Here is a 16,105-nt window from a genome sequence, read left to right as displayed (position 1 = left end):
TTTACACTCTTTCATTTCCTTTTTTTTCATAATTTGTTTTATGTTTTAATTTTTATTTATTTATTTGAGAGCAAGAGAGAGAGAATGGTGTGACAGGGGCCTCCAGCTGCTGCAAATGAACTTCAGACACATTGGCCACCTTGAGCATCTGGCTTACTTGGGTTCTGGGGAATTGAACCTGGACCCTTTGGCTTTGCAGGCAAGCACCTTTACTGCTAAGCCATCTCTTCAGCTCTCTCTTTTATCTTTGTAATTCAATTTTCTTTTTTTCTGAAGAGGTAAAAACTTGTTAAAGATTAAAATTCTTCAGTGTTGTATTGGCATATATATTGAAGTTTATGAAGAATAAGATCTTGTTTTCAGTTTGTGTTTGTATAATTAGCATATCAGATATTAGCATTATTAAAGCAGTTTTACAGAAGAACCATTTACATTAAGCTTCAATATGTTTGGCTATACAGTATTGTTCAGCCAGAGATGTGCCAGAGATATAATCTTTTATTACATATTTCTTTTGTTGCTATTTTGGCACATTATGAGCCAAGCAAAAGGTGTTTATTTTGCCTAAATTAAAACTTTCGGTTATAATAAGCTGGTCTTCAACTTTCTGTGAGGGTAGAATTATTGGATACAAGCAGTTGGGATAGTTTATTCATTTATTTTTTTTTATTATTTATTTATTTGAGAGCGACAGACACAGAGAGAAAGACAGATAGAGGGAGAGAGAGAGAATGGGCGCGCCAGGGCTTCCAGCCTCTGCAAACGAACTCCAGACGCGTGCGCCCCCTTGTGCATCTGGCTAACGTGGGACCTGGGGAACCGAGCCTCGAACCGGGGTCCTTAGGCGTCACAGGCAAGCGGTTAACCGCTAAGCCATCTCTCCAGCCCAGTTTATACATTTAGTAAGTTCCTGTTACATTCCTGGGAGTGTGGAGAAAATAATTACTAAAAAGTGAAAATTTAAAACAGGCTATGTGAAATGAAAGCAATGATTAACCTTTAAAAACTAATAATTTGGGGCCTGAGGGATAGCTTAGTGGTTAAGGCATTTGCCTGCAAAGCCAAAGGACCTCGGTGCAATTCCCCAGAACCCACATTAGCCAGATGCACAAAGGGGCACATGAATCTGGAGTTCGTTTGCAGTGGCTGGAGGCCCTGGCACACCCATTCTGTCTCTCTCTCCCCCTCTTTCTCTGTCAAATTAATTAATTAATTAATTAAAAAATAATAATTTGGACTGGAAAGATGGCTTAGCAGTTAAGGTACTTGCCTGCAAAGCTAAAGGACCCAGGTTTGATTCCCCAGAGTCCACATCAGCCAGATGCACAAGCTGGTGCATGCATCTGGAGTTCATTTATAGTAGCTGGAGGCCCTGGCATGCCCATTCCTTCTCTCTGTGCTTCTCTCTCAAATATATAAATAAATAAAAATATTAGAGAGAAAATGGAACTCTATGGTCTCCATCTACTGAAAATGAACTCCAGATGTGTGCGTCCCCTTGTGCATCTGGCTTACGTGGGTCCTGGGGAATCAAATCCGGGTCCTTTGGCTTTACAGGTAAGTGCCTTAATTGCTAAGCCATCTCTCCAGCCCTAAAAATATTTTTTATAAAAACAATAAGTTATTGTTGCAGTCAGCTCCTATTGCTGCAGCAAACCTCCAAGCAGACACAGTTTATGGGAGGAAAGGGTTTATTTCAGGCTTACAAGGGGATGCCATCAATGGTGGAAGAAGCTGGCTGCCTTTCAAGCAGGGAGACATCTCCAAATATCCAGTATCACCAACACCAGTAAGCAGGGACCACCAGAGCTCAAACTGCTCTCAACACACTTAGTGAGGTAGACTCCAAGATCTACATTCAGTGACACACCTCTTCTCAGGATCTGCCTGTTAGGGGCTCAAGTAGGAAGTTTAATAAAAAATACCTAAGAGCTGGGCGTGGTGGCACTCACCTTTAATCCCAGTACTTGGGAGGAAGAGGTGGAGGATCACTGTGAGTTTGAGGCCATCCTGAAACTACATAGTGAATTCCAGGTCTGCCTCCGTTAGAGCAAGACCCTACCTCCATAAAAAAAAAAAAAGAAAAGAAAAGCTGGGCATACTAGTGGTACACACCTTTAATCCCAGCACTTGGAAGGCAGAGAAGAAGTAGCAGGATCACTGTGAGTTCAAGGCCACCCTGAGACTACATAGTGAATTCCTGGTTAGCTTGGGCCAGAGTAAGACCCTACGTCAAGAAACAAACAGACAAAAAATGCCTGAGTCTATGGGGCCATACGTTCAAACTATTACATTTCAAACCACCACAATTATATACCCATAGATACCTATAAATATGCACTCATTGGTGAGTAGGAAGATGGGTGGATAGATGGATGATTTGTCAGACAGAGACAGGAAAATACCTTATAAATGAAAAATGTTATGACTAATGATTTGGTATTATGTTGTCTAAAAGTATGTTAACTTTTTGACTTAAGGTTGACAGATTTGCAATGAAGTTAGAACAGAGCCGGAATTTGGAGAATACCATTGTGCATGTCGACATGGACGCTTTCTACGCAGCTGTAGAAATGAGAGACAACCCGCAATTAAAGGATAAGCCCATCGCCGTAGGATCAGTGAGTATGTTGGTAAGTAGATGAAAACAAAAAACAAGCAGTAAGCCTTACTCAGTCATCTACAGAGACTTTCCAATTTGCTGAATATTTTTCTAGATGCCTTATATGTGCTTTGTTATTGAAACCCTCCAGCTACCTAAAGCTATCAATTTTCATTTCCAAACTAGCAGAGAAGAAAACAAATTCAGAGAGATAATCAAAAACTTGACCAAAGTTACAAAGCCAGTAAAATAGCAGAATGGTATTGTGTCTTTCCATTGCAAGTTAAAATTCTCATAAGTGTTCTAGTCAAATTGAATTAAAAAAAAAAAGATTACTCTCAACCAGAGGGTTTTATTTTATTTTGATTCTTTTACGTGTGTATGTGTGTGTGTGCACGTGTGCATGTGTATGAGCATGCCACGGTGAACTTGTGGTCAGAGGACATTAGAGGAGGGCCTTCTTTGAGGCAGGGTCCCTCCATCACTACTGCATTGGTTAGGTTAGCTAGCCTGTGAGCTTCTGGGGAACCCTCCTGTCTGCCTCCCTTCTCACTGTGGGTGTGCTGGGAGTACAGAAGTTCACATCACAGCATCCAGCTTCTTACATGGGTTGTGGAGATCCAAACTCAGGTTCTCAGGCTTGCAGGGCAAGCATGTTATCCACTGCATCATCTCATACTTCTCAATTTTATTTCCTAACCAAACATTTTCATGAACAAAACCACAAGTTCTTTTCAAGCTTTAAGCTCTTCATTTTTTTAGAGACTTGATTTTGCTGAGAATATAGCCTTAAGATTTACTGAACAGATATTAGGCTTTTAATTTTTTTGTTCTAGGTAACAATTTTTCAAAATTCAAAATAGGGAATATTCTAAAAGTAGAATATGGTTTGATTGTCCCTAATCCCAGAAATATTAAATTCATTACTTTAAATTTTTGGATTTTTGATTTCCACTGTAGGTATTCTTAGCTACTAAAATCTTTGCAGATATTTTAAAAAATCTGAAAAATTCCAGAATCTAAAATACTCTGATCTGGCTGGCTAGCTCACTTAGTTGGAGCATGATGCTAAAATACTATGGTCTCAGGCAATTTAGATGAGAGATACTCATTTTGTAGTTTCCCCATACTATTACTTTTGTACTATTACATTTTGTATCATCCACACTCATATTACTTACTAAGGATTTCATATTATTTACTATTACTCTCACATACATTGTCCAATATCATCCAGACTTTGGTATATTGTAGAATACCATAAAGCCAATGAAGTTTAGTTACTAGAAATAAAAAAAATACTTAAATTTTTGTCTTGTTTTTAATTTATTATACTCATACATGTATATAATGTATTTTGGTCATATTCACCCACATTACCTTTTTCTATCCTGTTTCCACCTCTGCTAAACCTATTCTTCTCTGATCCCCTTCATACTTTCATGACTTTTGGTTTGTTTGGTGATCAATAGGGTTCAGTTAGGGTTGCTTGCTTGAGTATGGGTGAGGGGTTATTCACTGTGGTATGAGTAACTTACCAGTGTCCGCACCACTGGAGAACATGTCTCCCCGCTGCTCCAGCAGCCACTCACTCCAATAGCGTGAGTTCTTGTGAGCCCCTCCCTCACCTGTGATGGAATGTTGACTGCCTCAGTCTTGTGCAAGAAACCACAGCTGTGGTGAGATCACAAGTGTAATGACTACATCATAATCAGAAGACACCATCCCACAGCGCTCTTCCCCAGACTCCAACTCTTACATTCTTTCTGCCTCCTCTTTCATGATGTTTTTAAATTGGTTTTTTTTTTTTTTTTTGGACACAGAATCTGATTATGTAGAATAGGCTGACATTTAACTTCAAACTGGCAGTCCTCCTGCCTCAGCTTTCTTACTCCTGGAACTATAGATATATACCACCATACCCAGTTTACAGGTTTTTTTAATTAGCATATTTGTACTTATTACCTAATGCCACATTATAAATATAGGGACAGTGGGGAGACAGGTTCATAGTTTTCACAAAGCCATGATAAGATAAGATCAAAATGTGGTTCAATACAGTGGCTTATAAAAGAAATGCCCTTGAATTGAAAATGCATATCAGTAATGGGTTTCTTATGAATGCACTAATCAATATATACATTTAGGTTTGTTTATTTTTCCTCATGTGGTTACTTTTCTTTCAGTCTACTTCAAATTACCACGCAAGGAGGTTTGGTGTTCGTGCAGCCATGCCGGGATTTATTGCTAAGAAACTCTGCCCACAACTTATTATAGTCCCCCCAAACTTTGACAAATACAGAGCTGTGAGTAAAGAGGTAAGCCGATGTCTCACCCCTGCATCATCCTTTCACTGGCTTTCGGTTCTCTGGTGTCAATGCCAAACACCTTAGAACATGAGAATTTGGTCCTGAATATTGAATATTTAGACCTTGATAGCACCCAGAATACATCATTCTCTTTCCCAATTCTTATTGATTCTTTTGCTCTTTTCATTTTTCATCTGCTTAGAAAACACATCCTTCTAAGCTATCCATAGCTTTAATTATAACATGAAATTATCTTTTCCTATTTTTTTCTTAATGTGCAAAATACATTTTTCTAGAACTACCCTCTATTTATAATTTATAGGATGTTCTCATCATTAATTTTAATGTATTCCAAGTAAAGTTTTCATTGCTTGTTGTGTTTTGTTTTGAGACAGGGTCTCATTGTTTAGCCTGGGCTGGCCTTGACCACACAATCCTGCCTGTGCTGTCCCCCAAGTGCTGGCATTATAGACATGTCCCACAATGCCCAGTTTACTTGTAACTGTGTCCAAGATAATTGAGTTTCAAGTCAACTCTGCCATTGCTAATTATGCAACCTAAAACAAATTATTTCATCTCTTGACCTATTTCTTCATCATCTGGTATTATATACAAGATATATAGGTAAATAGATGATAGATAAATAGAGTCTTGCTACATGGTCTGGGCTGTCCTAGAACTCACAGTGTAACCCAGGTTGACCTTGAATTTGTTGCAGTCTTCCTGCTTATTTATGCTTCCTTAGTGCTGGGATTATAAGCATGGGTCATCGTACAAGGCCACCTGTATCTTTAAGCAATGATAAAATTAACAACTTTGAGGTTCCTTTGCTTGCTTCATAGTCTGTGGCAGTCCTTAAGCATTTAATGTCAAAGTGACTACCAGTCAAAGAGGAAAGGGGCTATATCTGTCCATAGCTTTTAAAGGATGTCTGAACTGTAATGACTTGTTTACTAAATAAATTACTTATTAACATTTCAAACTATCTCATGTGAAAAACTGTCAATTATTCTATTTTGTTTTACAACTGACCTGTCATTCAGTGCTGGGGCCTAACTCTTCAAACTAAAATTTTGGAGCGTTCTACACTTATATAACTTCGACTACTGTAGTAAAATGAAGTGTGTTAAAGACTATGACTAAACAAAATGTGTTAGAGTATTCCTCTAATCACAGCACAGGTAGAGGCAGGAGAATCAACATGAGAGAGAGAGAGAGAAGAGAGGAGGAGATTAAAAACAGAGAGACTACTGTCTGAATTCAAGAACTTAAAAAGCTATGGCCTGCCACTTACTACCACTTAGACATGCAGATATTTTTAAATTCAATACTTTTATTTGCATTCTACCTCATTTCCCTAGAAATAACACTCACAATGCTTTTATTCTTTCAAAAACATCCTATTAAATCAAGTGCTTTGTGCCTACTTCTGAAAAATTGGTAGGTAGGAGAAGAATATTCACTTTTGTTAATTATTGATCACTTTTACTCTTTTCCTGATTAAAAAAAAAAAAAGAAAATTATAGCTCTAAGTTTTGGTAAGTAAAAAAAAAAAAAATGTCATGAAGACTTTGTAGATAGCATTTTAAATCCTAGTTAAGCTTAGTAAAACTTTTGATAGCATGACAATGAGAAGTGAATTGGTTTTATCTATATTATATATGTATAGCCTGGAAATATACATAAATTAGAAAAAAACTTCAGATTTGAACAAAATCTAGCTACTTAATTTGTAGATAGCAAATGAGTTCCCACATGTCAGTGAACTATATACACACATTAATATTTCTGGCTTGGTTAGTAAGCTTAAGGAAGATTCACTTTTGTTTTGTCCAAAATACTGGGATGACTTTAGCTGTTCTTAGAGCTTTGAATGCTTAATTTTTGTCAGTACGTGTCTATTTTGGTCCTTCCCACAGTCTCCCATGTAAAGGAAGTTAGTAAGTACTCTCAATAGTCTCCAGGGAGTGCTTCTCATTCAGAACCTGACTGAGCCGGCTGCCAGCTACAGACTTTCCAGAGTTTCATTCTCACTAGAAAAATTCTATTTGTGTCTCTTAGTAAAGTGGGTTCTACAAGAACAAAGCTATTTAAGGCACTCTCAGTAAAACCATGCCAAGTTTTTTGTCACCATTTTCTAAAATTCCTCTTGACTTAGCTGTTGATGGTTATGTTAAGCTAAAATACTTTTATAAAATGACAAAAGATTTTATAAAATGATACAGTAGTCAGCTTTTAAATATTAGATGAAGTGGAACACAATTCAGCAAATGCATTTTCAAATGTATGTTATTTTAGCAACCATCCCCTCTATTTGCAACTCACACTTTGATGGTTAAAAGCAATCTGGAGAGATGGCTCAGGGGTTAAGGACTTACTTGCAAAGCCTAATGACCTGGGTTCAATTCCCCAGTGCCCATGTAAAGCCAGATGCACAAAGTGGCGCATGCTTCTGGAGTTCATTTGCAGTGGCTGGAGGTCCTAGTGTGCTCATTCTCTCTCTCTTTTATATCTCTTTCTGCTTGCAAAAACAAACAAACAAAAAAAAACCCTTTATTTAAGCAGAGGGACTGGAGAGATGGCTTACAGTTAAGGCATATGCCTGCAAAGCCTAAAGAACCAGGTCCCACATAAGCCAGATGCAGATGGTGGTGCATGTGTCTGGAGTTCATTTGTAGTGGCTAGTGGCCCTGGTGTGCCAATTCTCATTCTCTCTCTCTCCTCCTCCCTCTCTGTCTCAAATAAATAAAAGTTTTAAAAAGCAAAGAGTTAAAAAAAAAAACTTTATAGGTTCATGTAATAAAACTGTCTTACACAAAGATAGCTCCTAGATTGTACCAAATGTAACTAATTTCTGTGCATTTCTTTCATATCACATGTAACTCCTAACCTTTTATCATCATTGAATGAAACCAGGTAACTGTTCTATACATGTGTTTATCTTTTCTTTTCCTTTTTAGATTCTATAAGTAGTTTTACCTTCCTGTACGGATGCAAGCATTATTGTGTATAATGAGTGGAATTTATGTGCATGTCATAACTAATTGAAATATCACTACTTTCTAAAGCATAATAGTACTCTTCATAAGATAATTCCTTTTTAAAATGATCAAAAATCATAAAAGATGGGTAGAAAAGATTCCTATTATTCCCACTTCTTCTTTTAACTAGCTACCTTAACCCTTAACCTTTTTTTTTTTTCTGTTCTTATGAAGTGATAATTTATCTGAAATTTATTTGAGTCACATAGTATTTCTAGGTAGAATGCTAAATACAGATTGCATTAGATGAAGCTATTTCATGGTCTTCTGCCTTCTTGGTCTATTTTAATACAAAAGAGACTTTGCCAAATGTGCACTGGTAGTAAATTATTTATTCTTGAAATCCATAAGCTATTGATTGCAGGATCATCACTGCACTCAGATATATACGACAGGAGGCTGTGCTGTGGCAGCAAAACATCAATCTTTTCTGCTTTTCTTGAAGGTTAAGGAGATACTTGCTGAATATGATCCCAACTTTATGGCCATGAGTCTTGATGAAGCCTACTTGAATATAACCCAGCACTTAGAGGAAAGACAAAATTGGCCTGAGGACAAAAGAAGGTATTTCATCAAGACCAGAAACCCTGTAGAAATTGGTAAGCAACTTAGTAGAATGATCAAACTCAAAACTGGCAGAACCCAGTTAACTCATTAGTGCGTGCATAAATGGTAAGAACAGATGCAAATTAGTAAGACTGAAAGACCAGAAACTTAAAATACAGATAGTTGTTTTAAAAGTATATAGAGTATTATTTTAAACCAAATAAGATTGTTCAATCTCCAGACTTTAACAGTCTATAGATTTCTTGAACAAAGTCCTGTCAAAGCAGTTATTTTCTTAAGATCTAACTATAAAACTGTTCAGATTACATTGAAGCTGAGGTCGTTACCTGTTTAAAGTGACCTTTTATTGTTGTTAATGATAAAAACTAAATTAAAAAAAATAGCTTCAAAATATATCAAAACACTGGGTGAGAGCTGGGGAGATTGCTTAGTGGTTAAAGTACTTGTAAAATTTTGGGGTGATTGCATTTTTCTTCATGTCCTGGTTCTAATTCAATAATTATATTTTCCACCTTGCCAAAATCAATGAGCTCCTCTCTTCTTCACTTTATGCCTTACCATGACTCTTTTATATGCAATGAAACATAAGCTTCATGACTCTATATGCATATGTTCTTCACACATTCCTTTTGTTATCTACCCAAAGCCATGCTGGAAACACAGCTATTACACATACTGCTTGCCACTTTTGCTAAAGGTAGGATTGCTTCAAATGTCTGGCCTCCCCTAAATCCCTGAGCAAAGTTCACCTGAGTGAAAGATGACCCAAAGGAATTTGCTTGCAAACCACAGCTACAGGTCATGTGTATGACTGACTGTATCATGGAGGCCAGACAGTGGGTGGAAAAACCTGTTTGCAACTTTCCTTAAAGCAGAAATGGTGATGTAAGGGGCCAGAGAGATGGCTTAGTCAGTAACCGGCTTTTGCCTCACATGTGTGAGGACCTGAGTTTGATCCTCAGGACTCATGTAGAGATGCCAGGAGTGATGATACAGGCTTGTAAGATCAGTGCTGGGGAGGGAAGGCAGGAGGATCCTGGCAACAGTTAGCCAGCCAGTCTAGCCTGATTGGTAAGCTCCAGGGCAATGAGAGACCCTGCTGTCTCAAAAAAAAAAAAAAAGTGGGGGGGCTGGAAGGATTGCTTAGCAATTAAGGTGTTTGCCTGCAAAGCCAGAGGACCCAGGCTCTATTCCCCAGGACCCACATTAGCAAGATGCACAAGGGGGCACATGTGTCTGGAGTTTGTTTGCAGTGGCTGGAGGCCCTGGTGCACCCATTCTCTCTCAATCTCTCTCTCTCTCTCTCTCTCTCCTCCCTCTCCCTCTTTCTCTCTGTCAAATAAATAAATAAAAATAAAAAATAATTTAAAAATAAAGATTGATGGGATAGTGAGTTTCAGGTCAGCCTGGGCTAGAGTGAAACCCTACCTTGAAGGGAAAAAAATTAAGGGCTGGATAGATGATTTAGCCATTAAGGCACTACCCTGTGAAGCCTAAGGACCCAGGTTCGATTCTCCAGGTCCCACATAAGCCAGATGCGCATAGTGGCAAATGAATCTGGAGTTTGTTTGCAGTGGCTAGAGACCCTGTCATGCCTATTCTCTCTCTCTCTCTCTCACCCTCTCTTTGTCTCTAATAAATAAATAGAAATAATTTTTTAAAAAGAAGAAAGAGCAATAATTTTTTAGAGATGCACTAAAAAAAAAAAGGATGGCATTCCTTAGGAATGACACCCAAGGTGTCCTCTGGCCTCCACACACATGCGCACACCTGTACATCCACATCCACATACACATGTGCACCTCCCCAAAACACACACACAAACTGCATACACACATGTACTAAGACACAGTGGATGTGCAATGGCATAGCATTCTAAGTTCCACATTGTTGGGGACTTGAATTGTTTGGAGCAAGTTAAATGCAGACATGGAATCACAACTTTGTGATCATACTCACCCTAAAGAGCAGTTCTTTCTCTTCTTTAATAGAAATGTTAACAAAGAATAATCATCTCTGGGTACAGAAGCTTGTAGTAAAAGGCTTTGTTTGGTGGTGCACCCATTCTCTCTCTCTATCATATAAATAAATAATTTTTTTTTTCAAAAAAGGTATTTGCTTCATTTGCAGCAGCTCTGATAATGTCACAAGCAACAGCATCCTTTTCTCTCTCCTGTAGTGAGCTGCTGTCAGGGTACGTAATGTGCTTAAGGGTGGGCGTGAAAGGCACCAGTACAAATCGCAGCAGAGCAAACTTTGCAAAAGGGACTTGGGAATGTGGCAGGTCCCTGGCTTAGTCTGCTGTGTTGCCTACAGCTTTCCCTGGCTTGACCTCTGTTCACCCGTGTGGGGCAAGCACTCCAGGTAGATCTCCTTTCAGCTGTTGTGCCCTCGTAGTCTACTGTGAATTTTAAAATGAGTTGGAAAGGGCTGGAGAGATGGCTTAGTGGTTAAGCGCTTGCCTGTGAAGGCTAAGGACTCTGGTTCGAGGCTCGATTCCCCAGGACCCACGTTAGCCAGATGCACAAGGGGGCGCATGCATCTGGAGTTCCTTTGCAGTGGTTGGAAGCCCTGGCGCGCCCATTCTCTCTCTATCTGCCTCTTTCTCTTTCTCTGTCACTCTCACATAAATAAATAAAAATTAATCAAAAATATTTTAAAATGAGTTGGAAAGTAAAGGAAACTGAAATACATCAGTCACAGTTAGCATACATTTGGAAACAGGCTTACTGCATATGTGGTCTGACAATTCACATTTGGAAAGCACTGGTCTACAGTTTAATTCCTATGACATAATTAAAATGTAAAACTAATCTAGTATTTGTCATACTATTTATGTATCTTTGAAGTTTTCTAAAAGCCCAAGTTCATTTTCAAGTAACGTGTCTTCCTCTGTGTCTTGAAACTTAATTTTAAAAAATTGAAGCTGGGTATAGTGACTTACTTCTGTAATCCCAGCACGCTGGAGAGGCTGAGGCAGGAAGTTCAGGAGCTCACGACCAGCCTGAACTGTGTAGTGAGTTCCAGGCCAGCCTGTACTATGCATATCTTATCTTAAAAAAAATGAATTTAATGTTTGCTTCTACATTTACATGTCTTAATTTTTAAAAAATTTGTATAAGATTATGAAATGGGAGCAGAAAACTGTTTTTAACTTTATAAATAAATTTTATGCTGTTTTTATTCCTACTTTAAGCCAAAAAATAGTCATGAATGAAATTGTTCATGAATACTTTTAGTATCAGTCTAGATATAAGGATATTTTGCAGTCTAATTTTGGAAAAATAAAAAAGTAATGACCAATTGATATGTTTATTTTTATTTTTTCAATATTTTTTTTTTGTTTGAGACAAGATCTCAGTATGTACTCCAGGTTGGACCCAACTTGTCATCCTCCTGTCTCAGTCTCCCAAGTTCCCAAGCACTGAAATTATAGGTATGGACAAGCTTCCTAATATATATATACATATACATATACACATATACACATATACACATATATATTTATATATATATATATATATATATATATATATATATATATTTGAGAGAAAGAGGCAGATAGAGAAAATGGGCACAGCAGGGCCTCTAGCCACTGCAAATGAACTCCAGACACGTGTGCCACCTTGTGCATCTGGCTTACCTGGGTATTGGGGAATCAAACCTGAGTCCATAAACTTTGTAGGAAAGCTCCTTAACCACTAAGCCATCTCCAGCCCTACTTTTTCTTTTCTGTTGTTGTTATTTTTTTGAGGTAGGGTCTCACTGTAGCCCAGGCTGACCTGGAATTCACTATGTAGTCTCAAGATCCTCCTACCTCTGCCTCCCGAGTGCTGGGATTAAAGGCGTGTGCCTCCACGCCCTGCCAGTTACTGAGTTTTATATAGAATATTTCCTTCTAAATGTATACTGTGGAAATAGTTAACATTCTGTTAAGAGAGAACTGAGCATGTTTTCCTTATGAAGTAGTTACAAGATATAAAATGATAGTGTTTCTGATCTTGGTTCTTAGAAACAAAGCTAAACTTTCATTGTTTTCAGAAATGCTGTGGAGGAGCACTGACCTCCCTTTCAGCCCAGACAGTATGAGGGAGGCTGGGCAAGGAGGATGGCATGACCCTGTCACACACACAAAACAAAGCAAAAAGTAAAAAACAAATACTCCAGGGATTGGGAAGGGAAGAAGGGCAAAAAGAAAAGAAACCATGTGCATACATCCCCTACAGTGACTGTGCTTTGCTGTTCCTGCCTGTGTAGACCTAGCAGAAGAGGAAAGGGACACCCTGAGGGAGCCTGAGCAGCCTCTCTCTCCGCTGCTTTTTGAGGACAGCCCTCCTGATGTGCAGCCCTCGGGAAATCCTGCCCAGCAGAATTTTGAAGAGCAAAACCATCCTCAGGCACTCCAAAATTCAGTTGTTTTTGGAACATCAGCTGAGGAAGTGGTAAAGGAAATCCGCTTCAGAATTGAACAGAAAACAACACTGACGGCCAGTGCAGGTACTCTAAAAGATAATAATGGCCCATGTGCGTGTAATTTTCAGTCTGGGCAACTCAAGTGTAATACTAGGAGTTTCTCCTCATAAAGAGCATGTCTGGTCTTTGATTCAGTGGCTACCAACTGTAACTTAGAATAGCAATGAACCTATAGATAAGTTGGAATTAGAAAAATCCTACAGATGCAAGGGGGAAAACTACGATAAATCTCAAATAGCTCTCTTTTTGGCAAGTGCAAAATATATTTTAATTCGTTTTTCACAGTATACTTGATTGTTTTTCCTTAAAAGGCTTCAGTACTGTTCTAGATCCTTTGCAAGAGAGAACCTAGAATGCATGAAGGTAGGAGAGCTCTCCCCCACTCTACCCCATCACCCCAAAAAGAACTCACCAACTAGCATCATAGTAATTTAAGGCCATTTGGTAAAATAAAAATATGTCAGTATCCTATAAGGGCATTGCAGGGTTTTAGCATAGTAACTGCTATTTATAATGGGGACCCTGAGTTACCCTATGTGTTATAATTAGGTTAATATTTTCTATACCAAAACATAAATATGTATAACAAGTTTTAAGAAGGTATCTATAAAATTGAAATGAGTTATTAAATGAGTACATTTGAATGTACCTATTAAAAATTGTCTTAATGGGCTGGAGAGATGGCTTAGCAGTTAAGGTGCCTGCAAAGCTTGAGAACGCATGTTTGAATCTCCAGGTCCCACGTAGCCAGACGCACAGTGACAAAAGTGTGTAATGTCATACATGCGTACAAAAGGCCACATGCACCTGGGGTTCATTCATAGCAGCTGAAAGGCCCTGATACACCCATTCTGTCTGCCTCTTTCTCTCTCAAAAATAAAGTAATAAAAAAATTGTCTTAATGATTAAGACTTCTGGAAATTAAAAATATCATATGGGGTGATTTGCTTTGTAACAAAAGAGATTAAAATTGTATTATATCTATCTTCTTTTTTCTTTTTTATGGAAATATTACATTTTAAAAAAACCTTTTCAGCAGGACATGGTGCTGCACACCTTTAATCCCAGCACTTGGGATTTAAAAAAAAAAAAACAAAACACCTTTTCAGAGTGCAAACATCAATACCATAAGAAAACAGCACTGAATACCTACTAAAATCTAAGTAAACTACTGACTGTATTACTCAGCTCAGATATTACTCATGGATTTTTTTCAATTAATTATTATTTTTATTCTTATTTTTTGGTTTTTTAAGGTAGGGTCTCACTATAGCCCAGACTGACCTGGAATTCACTATGTAGTCTCAGGGTGGCCTTGAACTCATAGCAGTCCTCCTATCTCTGCCTCCTGAGTGCTGGGATTAAAGGCCCCATCCCACCACGCCTTGCCTAACTCCTGGATTTTAAAAGATAGAGAATTAAGTGTTCCTCATTTTCATTCCTGCCGTAGCAATGAACACATTTCCTTTTTCTTAAACCATTGCAGACTCTGAGGAGATAGATGGCAATGAAATGTTTAATAATTTTTTATTTATTAATTTATTTGCAAGCAGAGAGAGAGAGAGACCAGGCACACCAGGGCCTCCTGCAACTACAGACGGACTCCAGATGCATATGCAACTTTATGTATCTGGCTTTACATGGGTACTGAGGAATTGAACCTGGGCTATCAAGCTTTGCAAGCAAGTGCCTTTAACCTCTGAGTCATCTCTCCAACCCAGCCATTTCTGTGGCCCTCAAATGTTATTTTTATTTTATTTTCAAGGTAGGGTCTCGCTGTAGTCCAGGCTGACCTGGAATTCACTATATAGTCTCCGGGTGGCCTTAAACTCACAGTAATCCTCCTACCTCTGCCTCCGGAGTGCTGGGATTAAAGGCATGTGACACCACACTCAGCTCACATGTTTTTGGTTTTTTTTGGTTTTTCGAGGTAGGGTCTCACTCTAGCTCAGGCTGACCTAGAATTCACTATGGAGTCTCAGGGTGGCCTCGAACTCATGGCGATCCTCCTTACCTCCCAAGTGCTGGGATTAAAGGCATGCGCCACCACACCCGGCTCAAATGTTATTTTTAGAGCAGCATTAATGTATCATTTTAGATTATTTACATTTAACTTTAATTTTCTTGTCATGTAATCTAAAAGCACACTTATCAACTCTCTGAGTCATTAGAATATTCTTCTTTGAAGGCATTGCTCCCAATACAATGTTAGCAAAAGTATGCAGTGATAAGAATAAACCGGATGGACAATACCAAATTCTCCCAACCAGACAAGCCGTGATGGACTTCATCAAGGACTTACCTATTAGAAAGGTGAGATTGAACATAAAGCACATCCCTTGTATACACTGAATTCTGAACAGACACTGTTCAGGCTGGATGTCATTTTCTTGCTGAATTTTAGAATAGGTAGCAGGCAAAATCTGTGGTTAAAGGTGGACTTCAAGAAAACTTTTTGTTAAACCCTAAGAGTAATGTGTAAGAAGTTTATTTGTAGGAAATTATTTTAAAAAATCAGAAATGGCAAACACTGGAGTAGATTTCTGGCAAAGAGAAAGGACAGAAATGAATACTTAAAAGAGTGCTTTCAACTTAATGCTGTCATTGTTCTCATGTCCCGATTGCTACCAGATATGACACTTCAAAGAGATTTAGAATTGTTTTTGATTAAAAAAAGAACCAAAATACTCAGAATATTTAAAATGATAAAATTGTTCCTCGAGGGATTATTATTTTGTGCTTTTATGTCCTGCCTTGCTTTGTTTTGTTTTTTTCTTGAGACAAGGTCTCCTATGTCCCAAAATGGCCTCAAACTTGGCTATATAGCTGAGAATGTCCTTGGACTGGCTGATCGAGTGCTGGGATTATAGGTATGTGCCACCCTGCTTGACTTATGTGGTGCTGAGGCCTGAACCCAGGACCTCTTGCAAGTTAAGCAAGCACTCTGCCAATAGAGCTTTCTCCCTAACCCCAATACGTCCTTTTTAAAAAACAAAACAAACAGATAATAAAAAAGCAGTAATTGAGCTATATGCTATCTGATGTTCTAGGGTTTTCTTTCTTTGACTCAACAGAATGTACATGATTGAATTTAAAGTATTTTTAAATGTTCA

At 38.3% G+C, this 16,105-nt stretch overlaps 1 protein-coding gene across 3 annotated transcripts in view; it reads left to right on the top strand.

Moving 5' to 3' along the window:
• Window positions 1–16,105, top strand: part of Polk (DNA polymerase kappa) — a 90,048-nt gene that overhangs the window by 58,468 nt on the left and 15,475 nt on the right. For all 3 annotated transcript variants that reach the window (XM_045133236.1, XM_045133237.1, XM_045133235.1), the window contains exons 4-8: window positions 2,481–2,633; window positions 4,789–4,920; window positions 8,398–8,551; window positions 12,777–13,016; window positions 15,181–15,305. In XM_045133236.1, the coding sequence (XP_044989171.1) occupies window positions 2,481–2,633; window positions 4,789–4,920; window positions 8,398–8,551; window positions 12,777–13,016; window positions 15,181–15,305 (804 nt within the window). The remainder of the gene's footprint in view (window positions 1–2,480; window positions 2,634–4,788; window positions 4,921–8,397; window positions 8,552–12,776; window positions 13,017–15,180; window positions 15,306–16,105) is intronic.

This window comes from Jaculus jaculus, chromosome 14 (genome assembly GCF_020740685.1).
Source record: "Jaculus jaculus isolate mJacJac1 chromosome 14, mJacJac1.mat.Y.cur, whole genome shotgun sequence".
NCBI lineage: Eukaryota > Metazoa > Chordata > Mammalia > Rodentia > Dipodidae > Jaculus > Jaculus jaculus.
Note: the sequence above shows the minus strand (reverse complement) of the source record. Positions and strands in the feature narration are given on the sequence as shown.